Source organism: Pectinophora gossypiella, chromosome 22 (assembly GCF_024362695.1).
Source record: "Pectinophora gossypiella chromosome 22, ilPecGoss1.1, whole genome shotgun sequence".
In the NCBI taxonomy this organism is placed as follows: Eukaryota; Metazoa; Arthropoda; class Insecta; order Lepidoptera; family Gelechiidae; genus Pectinophora; species Pectinophora gossypiella.
The window spans coordinates 8,022,838-8,043,830 of record NC_065425.1 but is presented as its reverse complement, the minus strand read 5'-3'; the positions used below and the strand labels follow the sequence as shown (position 1 = coordinate 8,043,830).

General features: G+C 38.6%; 3 protein-coding genes across 3 annotated transcripts; 1 reads left to right on the top strand and 2 right to left on the bottom strand.

The window, feature by feature from the left end:
* Positions 1-457: 457 nt before the first annotated feature.
* LOC126377216 (charged multivesicular body protein 3) lies at positions 458-6,191 on the top strand. The gene is made up of 7 exons (XM_050024915.1): positions 458-601; positions 676-736; positions 831-1,010; positions 1,906-1,946; positions 3,079-3,252; positions 4,631-4,785; positions 5,706-6,191. The coding sequence occupies exons 1-6, from the start codon at positions 557-559 to the stop codon at positions 4,775-4,777; spliced, it is 648 nt and encodes a 215-aa protein (XP_049880872.1). The 5' UTR covers positions 458-556; the 3' UTR covers positions 4,778-4,785; positions 5,706-6,191.
* Positions 6,192-6,535: 344 nt separating this feature from the next.
* On the bottom strand, positions 6,536-18,878 carry LOC126377040 (xenotropic and polytropic retrovirus receptor 1). Its single transcript, XM_050024660.1, has 11 exons — positions 18,515-18,878; positions 17,307-17,460; positions 16,175-16,407; positions 14,888-15,149; positions 12,351-12,721; positions 11,076-11,223; positions 10,375-10,569; positions 9,680-9,852; positions 8,989-9,119; positions 8,339-8,494; positions 6,536-6,754 (listed from the first exon to the last, which is right to left on the bottom strand). The coding sequence occupies exons 1-11, from the start codon at positions 18,581-18,583 to the stop codon at positions 6,637-6,639; spliced, it is 2,010 nt and encodes a 669-aa protein (XP_049880617.1). The 5' UTR covers positions 18,584-18,878; the 3' UTR covers positions 6,536-6,636.
* A 317-nt stretch (positions 18,879-19,195) lies between these two features.
* LOC126377214 (exosome complex component CSL4) lies at positions 19,196-20,487 on the bottom strand. Its single transcript, XM_050024912.1, has 3 exons — positions 20,079-20,487; positions 19,695-19,943; positions 19,196-19,460 (listed from the first exon to the last, which is right to left on the bottom strand). Exons 1-3 carry the CDS (start codon positions 20,244-20,246, stop codon positions 19,224-19,226), a joined length of 654 nt encoding a protein of 217 aa, XP_049880869.1. The 5' UTR covers positions 20,247-20,487; the 3' UTR covers positions 19,196-19,223.
* Positions 20,488-20,993: the final 506 nt, after the last annotated feature.

The window sequence follows — 20,993 nt, the reverse complement described above, 5'->3', positions numbered from 1 at the left end:
AATAATGGCAACTCTGAACTGTCAAACAAATGATGGTTTTGGTATGTTGCATTCCACGCAGATTCATTTCTATTTAGATTTAGTAAACATTACTAATTTGAGCAATAAGATATGAAAATTCGATCATCTCTAATTATAAAATAGTAAAAAATGTAAGGTGATTGTAAAAAAGCATTAGTTATGAAGATTACATTGCTGTGAAAAGTGTTATTAGAAAACTTATCTGCGCGTGATGGATCTATCATTTGTAACGTTTCTATTAACGCAGTGTATGTTAGTTAGAGTGCAAAATTATATTTTTCCAAAAAGAAAAATATTTTTTTGGTTGAATTTTGTTTCGCACTGTTTTGTTACTGTTTATTTAATTATTTTATTAATTTTAGAAAGTGATAAGTAGAAATCTAAAAATAAGGATAAGTTAATCTCTGTTCCTTTTCACGTAAACAGTGCGATGGATGAGGTCATATCATAGCATAGGCGATCTGTCAAATGCTGGAAATCCAAAACAAATTCTGTCGTCGAAATCAAGTCGAAATTCACTAAATAACTTAAAAAAATGGGTCTCTTTGGTAAATCTCCGGAGCGAAACCCAAAGGAAATGGTAAGTTCCTTATTTTGGTTATATTAATTTCGAACTAACATGATTTCTTTTGTAGACTCACTTTATAATTTCAGGTAAACGAATGGTCACATAAACTTCGAAAAGAAGGCTATAATTTGGACAGACAAATTAGAGGTACATATTATTTCTTTCTATAGTTACTAACTTTGGTTTGCTATACCAATTACAACAGAGAACCGTGTATAATGGCATATAATTCATATTGTAGCGATACAAAGAGAGGAGGAAAAAATCAAACGATCCTTGAAGGAAGCAGCACAGAAGAGTGATAAACAAGTGTGTACAATACTGGCAAAGGAGATTATAAGGTCAAGGAAGGCGATCAGCAAAATCTACACGAGTAAAGCACATTTAAATTCAGTTCAGATGCAGATGAAGAATCAATTAGGTAATTATCAACAAAACTTGTTTACCAAACTGTGCAATATTTGGGATTCCACTGTTCCATTTAGTCATTTCTGTTAAGCCCTATATGAAAATTGAACATACCTGTGTGGTTACATAGATGGATATTATAATGCAGGAATTGTTTAGAAACTTATTGGTTGTGTACCTTAGGCTTTAAGCAGTTAGCTTTATTTTAGAACTCAACAATGTGTACTCTGTAAATTATTATTATGTGTAACCTACTTTATTTTAGGTCCAAATTCATAAAAATTTTTTGATCCTCAGTCACTTAGTCATCTTATTGACCCAACCCACATTAATTATGGGCAAATTATGTGAACAAACATAAACCTTGTGTGATTGTCATAAGGCTGATTTTATTTTTGGTGTAAGTGGTGTGCACTTGTAATTAGTGTCAAAAAGTTAAATAAAAAAAAGAAGTTAGAGTTAGAGTTAGTTAGAGTTTCTTATGAAAGAAGATACCTATGTAGAATATCAAATTATTTTTGTTGTATCATTGTTTGTTATACTACTTACTGGGTACTTAGTTCATCTTGGGATGGATGTACGGTCACAAGCATTAATATGTATACACTTTGGTACCATGTCACATTAACTTTTACAAATTGAACTGTAAGTCTCACTAAATGTCAAATATGTTAGTGCGACAGAGTCCTAAAGTGGGTACATTAGTGTAAAAGTGGGCTCATGACTGTACGTATGACTACCCCAATTGGGATATCGTCGTGAACATATGTTATTGTTCTTTTACTCCAAACTAAACTAAAGTTGATCAAGGATTGGTCACGTGTTATATCACACATGCATATAACTATTTACCTAATTTTAATATTGAAAAAAGAAATGTTTAAATTTTGTGTATTATTTTGTTTCAGCAACTTTAAGAGTGGCTGGATCACTGCAGAAATCAACAGAGGTAAATATTACATGTAAATAGACAGTAAATATTGGGTAGTTTTCTAGGTCAAAGATAAATTATGAAATTCTGATTACTAAATAAAGACAGACAAATGTGACAAAAAAAAATTCTATTAAAACCTATTTATGAATTTGAAAGAAACATGTAATGATAAGTGCGACATTTTGACACGTTTTTCTATGACGTCAGAGGTTGCTTTTTCATACAAATTTCAAAGTAATTTCATGTCTTGATGTTTAGTAAAAAGTAACTGATTTGGCAAGTTGGAAACTACCCTATTAGATTAGAAAGGATGACTTTTTCTAATTATCTACATAAGGTATAGTAAACTACTGATGTTAACCCAAACTATTATTATTATTTATGCTTTTTTATTTTTAAATATCTATTTTTTTTTGTTTATATCTAAATTTCTAATATTTACAAAATTTTAATAAAAAATATTGCTTCTATGCTGTTCTGGGAGCAAATAAAAAACATAGAAAACGTTCAGCTGCTTGTCTTCCCGGGCATGTCGTAAAAACCGACAGAGGGATTGTGTCCTCTAACATGATGGACTAATGTTATGGGCGATAGGCTGATCCCTTATCACCATAAGGTTCATCATATCCAGCTTACGACATCGTATCAACAGTGGCTGCAAGTTGTCTTTGATTACTTGTGGCTCTGCCCACCCCATTAGGGATTACGGGCGTGAGTTTATGTATGTATGTATGTAATAAAAAATATGTTTTTAATGTTTCACAATTAACAATAAAAAGTTTCATAAATGTGGAAGAAGAATAAGAATATGTATACTTTGTCTATTTTTTTTCCCGAGGTCTCTGTCTATCCCAAATGGCAAATGGGGGTGATCTTATGCATTAATAAATACTTTATTACCCAATACTGTGATACTCTGGGCATCATCCCATTCATGTCAGACAGAGTACTGCGGGGCGGAAGGCAAGAGGGAAACCACTGCCCTATTTTTCCCTAAAAAGTAGCTTGGAAAATGCTACACTAACAAGAGCGTGGCTACTTTTAAATTTGTGATGATGACTGTGATTACAGTACCTATTAACCACCTTCTGACTACCCCAATTGGGACATAGTCGTGAGCTTATATTGTGTTAATAAAATATTCCAGGTGATGCAAGCAATGCAAGCGCTGGTCCGGCTGCCTGAGGTGGCTCACACCATGCAGGAGATGAGCAAGGAGATGATGAAAGCTGGCATCATCGAGGAGATGCTGGATGAGACCATGTCCAACATAGAGGACGAGGAGGAAATGGAGGAGGCGGCGCAGGGGGAGGTTGATAAGGTGAGATTTAATATAATAATATCACATAATGTAATGTCCATCACATCTACTTTTTTTAACCTTTGATGGGTTTGCTCTTGGCTCCAGACTTGTCCGAAGGCATTGACAAGGCCTAAGATGGAGCTCAGAAGTTGCCTGTTCACTCTGGCCTTGAAAGCACCAAGAAACAAGAAACATTTATTGAGAAGCTGTGTAGGAACATACATGCAGGTGTCAAACATTATAAAATTGTCTCAACAGCATGTCCATGTCGGACGTACAATATTACAAATAATGTCAGTATTGAGCATCAAGGAATTAAGTAAGCACCCGGGTTATATGCATTCGGAAATACAGAAGACGGCAAAGAATTCCACTCCTTAGCAGTGCACATAATGAAGGATGATGCAAAGCGTTTTGTGCGAATCGTTGGGATATCCACCAAATAGGGATGGAATCCGGCCTATCTACCTATTATCTACTCAGCCTGTATCCACTCACTGTTAGGTATAGGCCTCCTCTCGCGCACACACAGACACATTTTAAATAATAAAATAAAAATAGCCTTTATTCACTAACTTTTACATTACTCTATTATTAATTACTTAAATCTAATGGTTAGCCGACGTCAGCGACATAGATACCCTCCTTGTGAGGCTGTTCTAGGACATAAGCCTCCTCTAGGCATATCCAAATGTGGCGATCTTTGGCCGCTCTTCTCCAGCTTTTTGGGAGGTCGTCTTCCCATCTTTTATTTTGTCCTGACACAGATAGATACATAACATTAAACATAAACTCACGACTATATCCCAATTGGGGTAGTCACAGGTACATCCGTCATGATGACCTAAGTACCCACATCCAAAATGATAGACCAACGTAATAGGTGAGCTGTATCGCCGTCTATAATGGTCGAGCCAACTATGTTAGTGAAAACTGCACTTGAGATAAATTAACAACTCATTGGTGCAATTCCCGTGCTATATAATTTAGTGTGTCTAATAACTGTTTTGTTTTGTTTAACAGCCTCCGTGGTCTAGTAGTTAGAGCGTTAGGCTCACGATCTGGAGGTCCGGGTTCGATTCCCAATGGGGACATTGTCGAAATCACTTTGTGAGACAGTCCTTTGTTTGGTAAGGACTTTTCAGGCTTGAATCACCTGATTGTCCGAAAAAGTAAGATGATTCTGTGCTTCGGAGGACACGTTAAGCCGTTGGTCCCGGCTGTTAGCCGTAAAAACACCTCCACCAACACGCAGTGGAGCAGCGTGGTGGAGTATTGTCCATACCCCCTCTGGTTGATTGAGGGGATGCCTGTGCCCAGCAGTGGGACGTATATAGGCAGTTTATATAATAACTGTTTACGTGAATGTTACATGCCTTGCTTGCCTGCCTCGCAGGTGCTATGGGAGCTGACGCAAGGCAAGCTGGGCGAGGCGCCGGCGCCGCCGACAGCCGTGGGCGCTCCGTCCACCAGCCGCCAGGAGGAGCCCGACGAGACAGAACTCGACGAGATGCAGTCGCGGCTCGAGGCGCTGCGCTCTTAGGATACAAGGTGAGATAAGATTAACATGTTTGGCGACCGGAGTTTAAGTGACAACCACTATATGAGACGCCTCAAAAGGACGCACATATGGGATAACATACAGTAGCATCTTAATGAAGGCAGCCTTCTAATGAGGGGGCCTGTCCTGCACGTTAATAAAACCAAACCATCAAAACTGCTTATGGTCAGTCGACCGATCGCATGTTTGGGCACAAAAATGAAAAAAAAAAAATGTTTGGCGACTAAGGTCCCTAGGTAGAACCGTAATCGTTTAAATACTAATAATCTGAAAAATAACAAAATACTTATTGCACACACAGGAAATAAAAAAAAAACATAAGAGAAATAGAGCACAATAGGCGGCCTTATTGGTAGGTAGCAATCACTTCCAGGCTCGCTTTGAGATTCACTTAACCCTTGAAAACTTGTTATCAAGCCGTGTTAATCTGGTTAAAATTCAAAGAGATAGCAAAACAGCTGCTTGAATGTTTTGTTTGACTCCATTAAGATTGAATAAATTATTTCTTTACCTTTGGTTTGGTTACTTATTGTAATGTATGTGGAATTGTGTTGACCAATAAAATGTATGCTGAGTAGGTGGTGGGGGCAGTGCGGGACGGATGTGCTGTCAACATTGCGTGCTGTGCGTAACCAAAGTACCAATGTGTAGTTGTTATTTCTTACCCATTACCCTAGGTACCCATTACCATACGTACCCATTACCATAGGTACCCATTACCATAGGTACCCATTACCATAAGTACCCATTACCATAGGTACCCATTACCATAGGTACCCATTACCATAAGTACCCATTACCATAGGTACCCCTTACCATAGGTACCCATTACCATAAGTACCCATTACCATGGTAAGGCACCACGCCTATAAAATGTAACCCAGTTTAATATATTTTTACATGTCCCCAGGTACGAAGAAATGAATCCTCTGCGCCGATACAACTTTACGGGTTCGCGTTGGGAAGATGCCTTAAGAATATTTTGTAAATAATTGTTGTACATTAAGTTCGCACTAGATCGTCTTATATACTGTATTGTTGTTATATACTTAAGTATTTTGTGCATTTCAAATTGCTTGGTCTGGTAATGTAATTATATAGTACTTTTACTTTTAAACCCGCTTCGCATAATATTGGTATTAGATTTATTCGAAGAATTTAAAACTAAGATTTTAGTACAGTTTGAAACTAGAATTTTTGCATCTTACGGTTGAATAAAATATGTGAAGTTGAGGATCTGTTAAATTTTATGGAGATTTTCCACTGAAGACGTATAATTTTGCTGTTTATATGTATAGCTGTTGTATTAACATTTATATAAAATGCTAAACTAAAATCTGCGAATGTTTATACTGCATTGAATTTGAATAAATAATGCACTAATATAAAATAGGTACTTAGGTTATTATTTATCCCTATTTTCTTAATTCATATTGTAGAAACTCATAGAAAAGTAATCATCATCACTAATTTAAGCGCCACGCTCTTGTCGGTGAAGCATTCTCCATTCTTGTCTATCAAAGACCAATTCCTGCACCCCCTTATAAGACACGACGTTCGCCTTTCTTTAATCTGATCCATGTAAGCTCTTCTTGGTCTTCCCCTTCCTCTCTTTCCTTGTAGCTTCCCTTCTATGGTGTTTTTAATAAATTCGTCGCTCTAACTAGTAGACCACAGAGGCTGTTCCTACACGCAGTATTATTCTTTAAGCTAAGCCTCTATTAAAAAAAAACGACTTCAATCAGTTCGATTTTTAATATTTCATTAATATATCTATAAATATAATTGGAATAATACTATGTATCGTATAACATTGGCTATGTGTAGGGTATCACAGAGGGTTACAGCATCTTCGAAGACAAATCCATCTCCAACTGCAGGTCTTGGATCGACTCCTTCTTCAGAAGAGGTTTCTTATCACTGTCTTTCACTTTCTTTGCGTTCTTCTTTTTTGTTAATCTGAAAAACACATAAGAACATAGACTGTTAAAACTTAAAGTATCCACTAAAATCAGTTTTCCTTGAACGTTGTCAAGTGGTCGAGCGTTGGGCTCACGATCCGGAGGCCCCGGGTTCGATTCTCGGTGGGGACATATCACAAAAATTACTTTGTGGTAGGGACAACAGTTTGGTTAGGACATTACAGATTGTCCGAAAGTAAGATGATCCGTGCTTCGGAAGGCACGTTAAGCCGTTGGTCCCGGTTACAACTTAGTGATGTAAGTAAGTAGTCGTTATATGAGTCATGTCACACGGTGACACCAAGGTGGATGAGGTTGGTACTCCACCTCACAACCCACACGATAGAAGAAGTTTTTCTTAGAGACATAACATAAGTTCACGAGGTACATCTCAACGAGCTTTGTGTTAGACCAAAGTGATAGGTGGTGAGCCGTATCGCCGTCTACAATGGTCGCGGCAAATGTGCTAGTGAAAACTGCACTTAAGATAAACTAATAACTCATTGGTGCAAGTCCGGTACCGGGTTAGAACCGGCGCTCCCCGTTTGAGAAGCAAGCTGATGAACCACAAGACTACAGTGACCTTTTCCTTAGAGAACTTAACATTATAAACTTCCTTTTTGAGATTTAGTGTTTCACTATTCGATATTTATTTATTTATTTACTAAAGTACTCAATACACATAGTCATTACAGGGGTTCTCTATTTTTACGCATAATTTTTTATGTAATAATTTACCATGGCATAATGTTACTTGTCCTATTATTAGTTACGGATAGTATTAATTTGTCATAACTTTTTAAGCATAATTTTGAAACTCATAACTACCATAAGCATAATAATTAATGACAATAATGACATATAAGCATAAGTATTATAAGCATAACTATACTCCGAATAAGAAAAGTTTTGGCACAACTTTGAACATTTCCGAAACTTATTTTTTCCTTGGTTGCATTTGGTTCATGATTTTGACTTTTTATATTTTTTGACTCTATTTCATGCTGTTGGTCATCATTCAGTATCCTTTTCGTGTGTAAGATAAACATACTGGCGGCGTAGGGGTCGCCCAAGGGCCACCCCCGCCGCACCCTAACCTACTGTTATGTCTTGTAAAAATTATGACAAAACACTATTATTCTAAAAAAGAATTATGGATACCTATTTCTATGCGAATCAAATTTATACCAACAAATATTAGTCCAAAAATAAGTTATACCTAACAAACTAGTATTCTTAGATGTTATTATGGGAAAGTACTATTATGCTTAAAAACGTTATGCGAAAAGGATTATGATAATTAAAATTATGACAAAACCATTTATGCATTTTAAGAGAATCCCCATTACAGGTACATACATGCCTTTTGCGACATGATAATGTTAACAATATACCTATTTCTACAATAAACTATAATAAACTTTGAAATCTGAACCACATATTGACAAAAACATAAAAACAACAGATTACATTTTTCTATACACCTCTGGCTACCCTTACAGGGATACAGGCGTGATGCTGTGTATGTTGTTATAGTAAAAGTGAAGTAAAGTTGAAGGTGTGGAGTGTATATCGTGTATACCTGTTGACGACCCCGTCGGCGTGGTCCATCATGCGGATTATATCGGCCTGGTCGGAGGAGTCGAGCGGCGCGACAGATATGTCGCGGACGGCGCGGAACTTGCCGCAGTTGTTGAGGTGCTCGTTCTCCAGGCGGAAGAAGTTCCAGATGAACCGTCTGTGGAAAGTGGGAGATATGAGAAAAAACAAAGTGATTCTATAAAGGTCCCGTGGAAAAAAACGGGGTAATGCTATGGACACGATGACATCCCGTGCGAAGACGGGGCGGAGCGCTAGTTGTTAATAAAATAACTAATTTTTAGGGTTCCGAACCTCAAAAGGTACAAGGTGTTTAAACCTAGCTCAACCGTTGGTGGGGAGCGAAGAGTTGCCTTTCGGACATTTCATACAATATGAAAAAAAAAATTCAAAATGAATGAAATGAATGATGTTTGTCCGGGGTGTGTCTAAGGGTGGTATTAATAAACTAATCTCAGCTGAGACTGTCCTCAAGACCATGCTCAAGTATCTTTTTTTATATTAGAATTATCACATTGACACGATCTTGAGAGCAGTCTCAAAGCTGAGATTAGTTTATTAATACCACCTTTAGCTATTTACTTAGTTCCAATTAGCTTATCTAATGTATTACTGCGTTAACACTAGCCTCACCTGAAGACTTCCAGCGGCGCCAGAATGGACGTCATGGTCTCGGCGCCCACCAGGTTGTTCTCCGTCACCACGAACGATAACGTCCAGATGAACCGTAGCACGAAGTCCTCCACTATCGCGAAGTAGTAGAACTGGAAGAATCAACAACGGACAATATTTTTGGATGTGTTCATTTTATAGCGTCCTAGACACTGTATAAATCATCTGGAAACGATGTATGACGATGATGATGATATCCATCCTCTAATTTAGTCTATGGTCACGTCACAACGTGCTTTTTCATACAAATTGCATAGTAATTTCGTGTTTCGACGTTAAGTAAAAAGTAATTGATTTGACTAGTTGGAAACCAGCCTATTGTTATTAATCAGGGATGAACTCACCCCAGATGAGGAGCTCGGTGGCGCAGCGGTTAACGCGCTCGGTCTGCGATTGTTGAAGTTAAGCAACTTTCGCAAAGGCCGGTCATAGGATGGGTGACCACAAAAAAAAAGTTTTCATCTCGAACTCCTCCGTGCCTCGGAAGGCACGTTAAGCCGTTGGTGGTCCCGGCTGCATTAGCAGTCGTTAATAACCACCAATCCGCACTGGGCCCGCGTGGTGGTTTCAGGCCCGATCTCCTTATCCATCCATAGGGAAGGCCCGTGCCCCAGCAGTGGGGACGTTAATGGGCTGGTGATGATGAACTCACCCCAGGACTGTAGACGATCTCCTCCCTGAGGAACTTGTTCTCAGCACTGGGCCCGCAAGAGAACAGCCCCCAGTCCATCTTGACGTCCCAGGTGTAAGTGTACATGGAAGACACCAGCTGACATGCGAACCACGCGTACAGGAACGGGTTGTCGTATCTGTCTGCGTAACTGTCTGCAATGGAAGATAGGCGTTTTCGTTAAGCATCAGCAAATGGACTGGACTAATGAGCTAATAGGGGATGATTCCGTAGTCCAGTGGTTGAGCGTTGGGCTCACAATCCGGAGGTCCCGGGTTCGAATACCGGTGTGGACATATCACAAAAATCACTTTGTGATCCCTAGTTTGGTTAGGACATTACAGGCTGATCACCTGATTGTCCGAAAGATGATTCGTGCTTCAGAAGGCGCGTTAATCTTTTGGTACTGGTTACTACTTACTGATGTAAGTAAGTAGTTGTTACATGAGCCATGTCAGGGGCCTTTGGCGGCTCAATAGTAACCCTGACACCAGGGTTGATGAGGTTGGTAATCCACCTCATAACCCACACGATAGAAGATGTTAGTGGTGATTTATAGAATAGAATAGAAATAGTTTATTATTAAAGCACGCCACACACAAAAACAAGACAATAACATCATGTAAAATCACAAAACAATTACAAGAAAGCAAAACGGTCTACTTAGACTGACTGACCTTTGTAAATGACCCTGAGGGTCGCGAAGAGCACGACGAAGAATGTGGTGGAGTACTTCCCCGCGTTGACGAGATGCGGGAACGCTTCTCGACTGTCCCGGTAGCGCCGCAGACACTGCCAGAACCGCGTCCACGCCGGGACTATGTTCACTAACGCCCGGGTTACGACGAACCAGTGGGCTGCTTCGAATGAATCTGGAGGGGAAATTGTACTTATTGATAGTGGCCCCGATTCTTGCAGACACCTGCTAGGTAATTAATTCTATTTTAACTTATACCTGTCATTTTCTTATCCGGCGAAAAGGAAAGAGAAGGAAGATTGACAACTGTAAAATAGGTATCTCGCTAGTATGCAACCCGTTTGACGTGTGCTGTCAACTTAATTCTGTCGGGTCATTGGCCAATATAGAAATTATCCATAATTTTAAACAAGAAAGACGTACCTGATTATAAGTCCGACATTTTATCACGTTTTTCTACGACGTCGTATTCCATAGTAATTTCATGTTTTGACGTTTAGTAAAAAGTTACTGATTTGACTAGTTGGAAACTAGCCTATTGAATGACTGAATGAATGAGCGATTAATTAGGTGCTGGAATTTAAACTTTTGGTATTTTTTTATACTTCAACCCTGCGTTATTAAATCATTAGTTATTAATTTAACCCAGTGTTTTATGCAAGTGGGTCTAAGAGAACTCACCGTTAACATTAAACCAGTCGCCGCCCGCGATGTAGAAGGCGACGAGGTAGTGGAAGTCGAGGAAGGCAGCCGCGAAGGAGTTCCACTGGTCCGCCAGCCAGAAGTCCGCGAACAGCACCGGCATGAACGGAGCCGCCAGGATGCGACCCTGGACCAGGTAATTCAACATAGCACAAGATCACGACTATATTCCGGGTACAGTCATGAGCAATATCATGTACCCACTTTAGAACCCTGTCGCACTATCATATTTGACATTTCGTCGCTGACGTTGCAAACAGACAGACGTATCTGCAATTTTCTGCTAAAATAATTTGTGTCTTATTTACAATACCATAAGGTGCAAATCAGATTGAGATTAGTCAGTTTGCGACGTCAGCGACGATTTAATGAGATTTACGGTTTAATTTGTCAAAAAAGTTAATGTGACATGGTTTCAAAGTGTATACATATTAGTACTCGTGACCGTACAGCCAGGACACTTCATACAAAAAATCCCGTTTTACATAAACATTACACATTGATGTTATCATACACGTTATCATGCATGTTAGTGACATCGTAACGAAAACTTTCAGGGATGATTCGGGAGACACAAAAAAATACATGAATTTTGCGACGGAAAAATCTACTTGATATTAATTCAGAATCATGGTCTGAATCAGGGATGTTATGGATAAGAAATTTCGGATACGGATTGGATACAGATTTAAGAATAGGTACTTATTATACCGGATACGGATTATCCGTTAGTTTCGGATAATTTCGGTTACGACTATATTTTTTTAAGGAATTTCAAAAGTAAATACATATAGGTAATAAAGGTTTTTTTTAGCCTTTTAACTTAATTGTAAAATCTTTAAATTTTAAATGTTCTGGTAGATGATTAAATATATTTAGGTATACAGTTACATAAGTAATATTTAAAATACAGACGTCAAGTCTTTCAATTTCTCTGGTAATAAAGTGGTTTTTGTCATAACAAACGGTATAACGATGACAAGAAAAGAAAACAAACAATACGCGTTATTGGCATTGGCAGCGGGTACCTGATCAAAACCACTTGTCATAATAACGTGTCTCAATTAGTCTCCGCCCCTATCCGATATTATCCGAAACTTTTATTTCGGATTCGGTTACGGTAACGGATATTTTTTTATATCGGATATCCGATAGTTTCCGTTACGGAGCTCCCTAACATCCCTGATCTGAATCATCCCCCTAAGTATTAGTTACGATGTCACTAACACCCTGTATATGTATACAGATACTTACACATATCCTCATGAACCAAAAGCGGGCTTCATGTCTGAACACTTTGAACGGATTCACCAGAAATACCATCATGATAATAACCAGGGCTAATGGGTTCACGAACGGAGGTATGCTCAGACTCGCACTGTATATGAAACTGAGGATACTCAAAGCCCAGACCACTCCAAAAATAGCCGCTAGTTCCATTAAGTGCTGTTCTGATAGGTGGTTCCTGGGGTCCAACTCGAATATTAGCACGTGGTTGACCCCAGACGACCTCCAGCCATAGACATTGATGCCTATTAAAAATATAAACTCTACTAACAGGAATGGTCCTCTGTACAATCTAAAGGCTGTCTTGAAATTCTCTGTGCCGCCTTCGTGGAATAATGCTGGAAAGAAACACGTAATGGTTAGTACGTTTGTTTACGTAACTTGTAAATCTACCCGCACAGGCGTTAACTATTTGGCCGGACAAATGGAAAGCGCTGGGGTTCATCCGTTACAAAAATTTTGGCTGAGGGTGCCCAGATGGGCGCGAACATTTAAATGAAATTGAATTAGTACCAACTCGTATTATAGTTTAACTATAACTCTAAGGGTGGTATTTATGAACTAATCTTAGCTGAGACTGCCCTCAAGACCATGCTCAAGTCCCTGTTTTTATATAAGAACTGTCACATTGACATGATCTTGAGGGCAGTCTCGAAGCTGAGACTAGTTTATTACTACCACCCTAAGTTGTAGATGTCAGATCTGGCAACCCCCGTTGCCTAGGTTCGTTGAATATATGACGCTTACCAACGGGGGTGTAGTTTTTTTTTTATATTATACAATTTTTTGTACTCTTTATTATATATTAATACTGAGTTGGTCATCTTTTCATTTCGCTCGCTAACATAGGTACAGATATACACCTACTGCTAGCCAGCTATGTTTAAGTTCCATCTAACAGGGGCCGAGCCCATTGCTATTAACGGCATAGATCCTGGAAACCAAGTCGAATTCAGTGGTTTAGATCCGAACTCTACGATTTGGCACGCATTCAGATGACAAGAAACCAGACAACTCATGAGCTAAGTTCGGTTCCATGGGTGGTCATAATCGAAAAGAAAAACCTAGAATGTTCGACTGCTGTTCATAGATGACCACGAAATCAGAGATTCGATTCTGAGTAGGTACACAAGTACACAACACCCACAAGTTCTGGGGGGTTAAAATGGCCACATCGAAGCAATTCATCTAAGAAAGCAATATTGCAATTTGACATTTGTTTGCATTGCGCACTTACTTTTATATGCGCAAATGTCAAATTGCAATATTGCTTTCTTAGATGAATTGCTGCGATGTGGCTATTTTAACCCCCCAGTACATTCATAACATGAGGAACTAAGCACCCACGTCTCACCGAGCTTCGATTTTCAAATTCGAGATTCAAACAACAAATTACTTTTTAATTTAATACAGAAGAAACAAATATAATGTTTCGACTAATTCGAGTTCTTTTTTCAAACTTCAAGGGCAAAAAGACAGTGGTTGCAAATAATTGGCACTAAAATTACACTATTGTTTGGATATAGGAATGCATACAAAGATAATGTGGTTTGTGGTCAGTAAGCTTCAGCAAACGAGATTAGATTAACAACTTGTAATCTCAGTTTATGGGGTATTTTCCATTCCGTGATTATCTTATAGTATGTTTGATTAACGTATGTAATTATGTATGGTTATGTATTCCTTCTTTGCCGGACTGGGAGCGAAAAGAAACATACTTATAACATGTTCAGCTTCTCGTATTCTAACATGAAGGACTTATGGGCGATAGGATGATTCCTTGTCATCATAATCGATTGAGAGGTGGCGATGTAAGTCTACCTCGGCACCGACACGAATTGATGCAGGGCGGAGTGTTCTGAATAGTACTATTTCTTATGCTATGGTGTTCAATATGAGTTCGAATTCCCGTTTGGCTCTTTGTTAAATGATACCACGAGGTTTCCAGGAATAGGGCCCGGTTGCGTAATTAGAAATGCTAGTTCAAAACGTCCTCGCCGGCCGAGACGAACTGGAGTAGGAATTCCAAGAACATTTTTTATAGAATAGAAATAGTTTATTATAAAAGGACGCCACACACAAAAAAAAGACAACCATATCATATCAAATTTCCACTAAAACAATTCCAAAAAAGCAAGACGTATGTTTGTCGAATTGATCGATAAGGTGGTGGTGGACGTCCTGAGAGAAAAGGGCCTCGCTCAGCACAAGTCGCGGCGTGAACCACGACGCTGATATTATGTGGACCCTGTTGGGTGACGCACGAACATCGTGTTCCATAAACATGTGTTTTTCGCTTCGCCCGGAAAACCTACTCCAATACGTCCGAGACAGTGACGAACTGGAGTAGGATTTCTAGGTTAATATCCGTTAAAATTGTATAACCGAAAAGTAGTTGCAAGAAAAACCTCGGCATAGGGCCATAGACGTTTTTTTAAAAAAAACATTAATATTTAAGCGTGATGCTATAATATGTCTGTGGTGTTATTAAAAAAAATACTTACCAGATAAAACTACTGTGATGAACAGAACAATGAAGGACCCGGAGAAGAGGCCAACTTTGAAGGTCGTCCATGGGCTCTGCTGCTCGCCCAACGGTGGGACTCTGAGCTTCTTCATAGCCTTCTGTCTGTCTCCACCTTCTAAATCATTGGTGACAGTCGCTTCTGTATCACTAATTAGTCTATCTATGTCTTTATTTGTGTAGAAGTGAGATGTCTCTACGTGCTCTGCGCGCCATTGTGCGCCGTTGCTTACGTTTAATAACTGTGAAATATAAAGGGTTTAGGTTAAAATATAATAAAAAGAAAGGCTATCGACACAGCAACTGTAGTAGTCACTTGGCTCTGTAGTATACCGACTTGCTTCTGAAACGGAAAGCGTCAGTTCGAATCCCAGTACCGGACTTGCACCAATACATACATACATAAACTCACGCCCGTAATCCCTAATGGGGTGGGCAGAGCCACAAGTAATCAAAGACAACTTGCAGCCACTGGTGATACGATGTCGTAAGCTGGATATGATGAACCTTACAGTGACAAGGGATCAGCCCATCGCCCATAACATAGTCCATCAAGTTAGAGGACACAATCCCTCTGTCGGATTTTACGACATGCCCGGGAAGACAAGCAGCTGAATGTGTTCTATGTTTTTTATTTGCTCCCAGTACAGCATAGAAGCAACCAATGACATTTTAATTTCACTGACAGTGTTGCCTCGACCATTATAGACGGCGATACGGCTCACCACCTATCACGTTGGTCTAACAGAAAGCTCGGTGAGGTGTGGGTACTTAGAACATTTTGCGACGGACTTGTGGATGCATGCAATAACACAGTCATAAATATGTGCATTGCTGATCTTCCAGCTGGGAGTATGCAATTTTTGAAGGGCTGAATGTCGTATCTTTTTTTTACCTTTGATGGGTTTGCTCTTGGCACCAGACTTCCCCGAAGGCATTGTCGAGGCCTAAGATGGAGCGAGCTCGCCCAGAAGGTGCCTGTTCGCTGTGGTCTTGAAAGCACCCGGGTTATATGTATTCGAAAATACAGAAGACGGCAGAGAATTCCACTCCTTAGCAGTGCGTAATGAAGGACGATGCGAAGTGCTTTGTGCGAATAGTTGGGATATCCACCAAATAGGGATGGAACCCGGCCGTACGTCTGGAAGTCCGGAGATAAAAGGGGGATGGTGGAATGCACACTCCCCGAAGGGCAGTCTGTAGAATACCGACATACCGGCGACTTTTCGTTGATGGTATCGATCCTTACCGCATGGACATGGCTCACCTTATCATGCTTCTTCAAGATCTTCCTAAACCCGGTGTAGTTGAGGTTCTGATAGTTCTGCAGCAGGATCAGACTGAGGTAGAACTCGCTGAAGGCCAACTTGAGGTCCTGAACCTTCCGCCGAGGTATGCTCTTCTTGCTATCGCCGCCGCCTTTCGGCCTCATCGTGTCAAAGTGTGACTTCAGCTCCGCTTGTAACGTTGCGAATTTGCGCGTCGCTTCCGCGAGTTTTTCTGCAGGAATATTGGGGTGTTTAGATGTCAGACTTACTAGCACACACCGGATACCCCTTACAAATCTTTTTTTTTATATTATTCTTATTTTTAACGAGGCTTTGAACACCCTGTGTGATCATGCCAGCCTCATAGGTGCTTTCGTGTACCTATCCCTTAGACAAGGGATTGGTCAACCAGATAGTATAAACTAAAAGCCTTACTTGATAGTGGCTCTGCCAACCAGCAATTGACTTCTCCGTTGCCAAGAGAAATCACACCTTGAGAGCGAAAAACCTTTCTTCTCACGTCTATATTCCGGGCACATTCCAACAAAACGTGGTAAAGGTCATCGACCATATGACAGACATGGCACAGAGGTGAAGATATAAGGCATTCTCAAACCAAGGAGTCCACAGCGGACTTGCCTGGATGGTCCTGTACCAGACTCGAACACCCCTTGCCAATGACAATTCACCAAAGTGATACTCCCCCTTACAAATCTTGTGATTACTGTGTCGCTTAACGAGCAATGAGGAACTTTCCAGATTACATTCCCCACAAAAAATATAGATAATATAATGTAATGGCAGCATTATCCCGTTTTTCACAGGGCCGGCTTACCTAACCTAAAGATTTGACAGGTCCGGTTTTTACAGAAGCCACTACCTGTCTGACCTTCCAACCCGCGAAGGGAAAACCAGCACAATACATTCCAATTTCATGGATAGCAGAAATGCATATTTTATCTATGTTTTATATGGATGATGACCCTGAAATGAATGCGAAACTACAATAGGACTGAAAGAGTACAACAGACGGCCTTTTTGCTAAGTAGCAATCTCTTCCAGGCAACCTTTGAGTATAGGAGATATTTAATATTATATGTACACAGCGGGTATAGCGCTGTATAGGCATACCTGAGTAGAAAGTGTTGATCTTCTTGAGCTCCTGATCGCAATAGTGGAAGAAGCTCTCGTCGAAGTTGGCGAAGTGCCGCGAGAGCACCTCGGGCTCCACGTTCTCCGCTGAAGGAGCCTCCTCCACCGCCGTGTACAGCATCGCTTTCATTTCCTAGCAGAAATAAGTGTATTAATTACCTATTTACAGGTTGTCTTAAACTATTTCGGGGGATCCTTGGGCCAAGGCTGGATCCAGGGGTGGGGGGAAGGTTTCATGGGGGTCATGCCTGCATGCATTTGTATGTTCCTTATGTCCATTTTATTGTGTACAAATAAATAAATAAATAAAGTTGCTCTTCATCATTTTATATATTATTTTATAGGCCTTTTGTGCCACTCTATAGCCAATATTATTTAATTTCATGTTCAGTAAGGTATTGTGTGGGTGATCGGCTGATGGTTTGTTACTTTACAATTCATCATACACCTACCTATCTACCTAAACATGTGACATGCAAACTAAATAAAAAATCTAATGGGGTAAGGAAGTCAGAACTTCAGAATGTCAGGGAAGATGTAAAAATATATTATATTAAAATCATCAAAAACATGTTGTAAATATAAATATAATCAATCAGAGATAACATTTGTTTTACAGACTATGTGATACAATCTTAAACATTATCAATCAATAAAGATTTGGCATGAAATATTGGAAGATAAAGTTACTAAAATGTTTCTTATGTTAAATAATCATATCCCTAGTTAGTTATAGTTTCCCTTAAATATGACTAATGCTTAGTCTTGTATATTTAGGTAAATATTGAGTTTTCCTGTTTGGCTAAGGTGTATTAGTAATTAGGTACCTATTCAACTCTTTAATATATTTCAATACAAGTTTACATTCATACACTAAAGAATCAAAGTCAACAATGTGTTGTGAGCTCAAGCTTATATTTATTATAATGTAGTCATCTATATATTCCCAATCGGGGTAGTCAGAGCTATCGCATGATGAAGTAATAAAGTTTTGAAGATTTGTATGAAACCAGTTTAAACTGAATTCTATTCAGCAGCTGACAAACAAGATCACTTGAACTTGATCTTTATTTCAGTTTCAGGCCCAGGTGTCAAGATGCAGACTGACAAGCGCTTTGTTGCTTCATATTGTGTTCCAGCATTTATTTAATAACACTACTAACGATTCATATAAATAGATGTGTTACCTCATAATTGATATACTGTTTTCGCCACTCCGGTGTAATATGAGCGCTTAGATGTTCGGCAAACTTCATCTTCACGGGTTTCTCGTAACGACTTTATCTCAACAGCTCCCACAAACCACTAAATCTACTTGAAAACTGTACGATATCCAACTACATTAACCATAAATTTACTTTAAGATTAAACGGCCTTGGTGACCTCATTATACACAAACTAATGCCTAACAAAACACTGGAATGATTGCAGATTAATAAGAAAACGATTATCTCACGCGTGCTTTATGAATTTATAGAAAAATACAACAAATAAAAATTATCTCTAACTTGACAAACAACAAGATGTTCAAGTAGGTACTCGACCTGGCAATGAAAATCATGTGCTTCGGAAAGAGAGACCCTTATAAATATTGTTCACGATAGAAAGAGGAAGCATAACACAACATTGTGAAAAAATGCTACTGGAACTACATGTCAAAATTTTGACATTTGACAAACATTGACATAACGGTATTCGTTCATAAATAAACTTATCGTTTCGAAATTTCAAATTACTTTTAATTTTATGAAAATTCGAAGGAAAAATGCGCAAGTAGATCCGCAACTATAGTAACATAATAATTATTATTATACGTCGATGAATTATTGTCTTAATTAGTTCTTCTTATAAATAAATAAAAAAACAAATACTAAAAGTAACCAATTTTATTTTTAATCATTTCTTTTCTTTGTCCTTGTTTCCAATAGGAAATAGTGCTTGATTTATATTTTCTGGGATGACTCTGGCAACTTTCCTGGGTTCTTTGACAAGGGTTTTAGGACATTGCATCTCTGACCAACTTATGGGCAACATGCTTACACCCTGTGGGGACCCCTCTGCGGTTGCTATGACCACTCCAAGTTCGTTTTCTGCTGTAGACAGGTGGTACCAATGAATTTCTGTCATTGGAAGCTGATTGAATAATTAAGAAAATTATTACTGACACATCACAATTTAGTTATCCCTTAATTGAATGTACTGAATTGTACATTATTATTAATTCAATGAGATTTAAACTCCATTACTCAGACACATTTAATAAAAGAATCTAGGTACAAACTTGTCTTGTACCTCCTGCATTGAAATAAGTATAGAAATATTTATTTTACTTTTGAATTTCCATGACCAAATTTTGAAAAAGGATACAACTCTTGCCAATATGACATCACCAGGCCTGAAACATTTATAGGGGTCTATCCTGTCTTTATCTGTGGATTTTATATCTTCTTTTTTCAATATACCTCTGTAAGGCCTTACAAGGACTGAAGGGCCAACACAAAGTATTGTGCAATGGACTTGTCTTGAATTTACCACCATTACTTTAGCTGTGACAATATCTCCAGTTTTAGGCAGGACACTTGGAGTCCGTGGACTTTCTACTGATACTGTTGTGGCCTAAAAAATAAAAACAAAGATGAAATGGTTGATTTGAGGTTTGCAAGAATAAAAAAGCATTGTCAAAATGAGCTGCATGATTTTTGTTAATTTTCTAGGTAATACTATTTATTTAAATATAGGTATTAACTTTACCTTGGTGGTTTCATCTACTTCCATCTTCAGGACACCAGCCAATGTGGCATAAATGTAACCTTGAAGTTCATAAGTTCCTGGGCCTGGGATGAATTCTTTGTTGTATAAGCTTAGTCGCATTCCTGGAATGCATATTTTTCCTATTTCCTTCACTTTTTCTGGGTTCATTGTGGGAAGCAAAGAAGTTTTTAGGTTATGTTGATCAAAACGAATGATATCTACTACAATAACAAAATATACTATTTACACAACTAATCTAAGAACTATCAATATTATTTTACAGTTTATCGTTTTATCTTAAAGAGAAAAAGTCAATTTAAAATGTAATATTACAAAAATCGCGGAAGTTTGTTGTTGATATATTTTGCTTGATTCGAAAACTTTTAGATACAAACGATATTTTAGTGAGAAATAATTACCATACGATCACTGCATTCTGCTTCCATAATTTAAGCGCAGAAAATATTTAACATAAACGCATTTTTATTGTCTGTGGTTATAAAGTTTTGGTGGAATTTCATCGTAAATGGATTTCTATTATTACTTACTATCATCTTACTATTTGGCGGGTTTACTCATAATTTCAGGCAAAGTTATTCTCAATAACCCGAAAAGCATAAAAAATATTGATTAACGCTCAGGATTAACGAATAAGGAAACTTGAAAACCTAAAAAGGAAACATTGCCCAAAATTGGCCCAAAAAGTCTGTAAAATCACGCCAGAAAATGTCTATGGTGTGAAGCAAGTACTAGGTACTAGAGTTGCCGAACGAACTTGTTATAATCGTTATAATCTTACAAACAACTAGCTATAACGTGTAAGTTAGACAAAGTATAGTCTCTTAAGGCCAAATAAAAAATGTTACATTTAGAACAGTTATAAACATCGAAAAGTATCTGCAATTAATGCAAGAT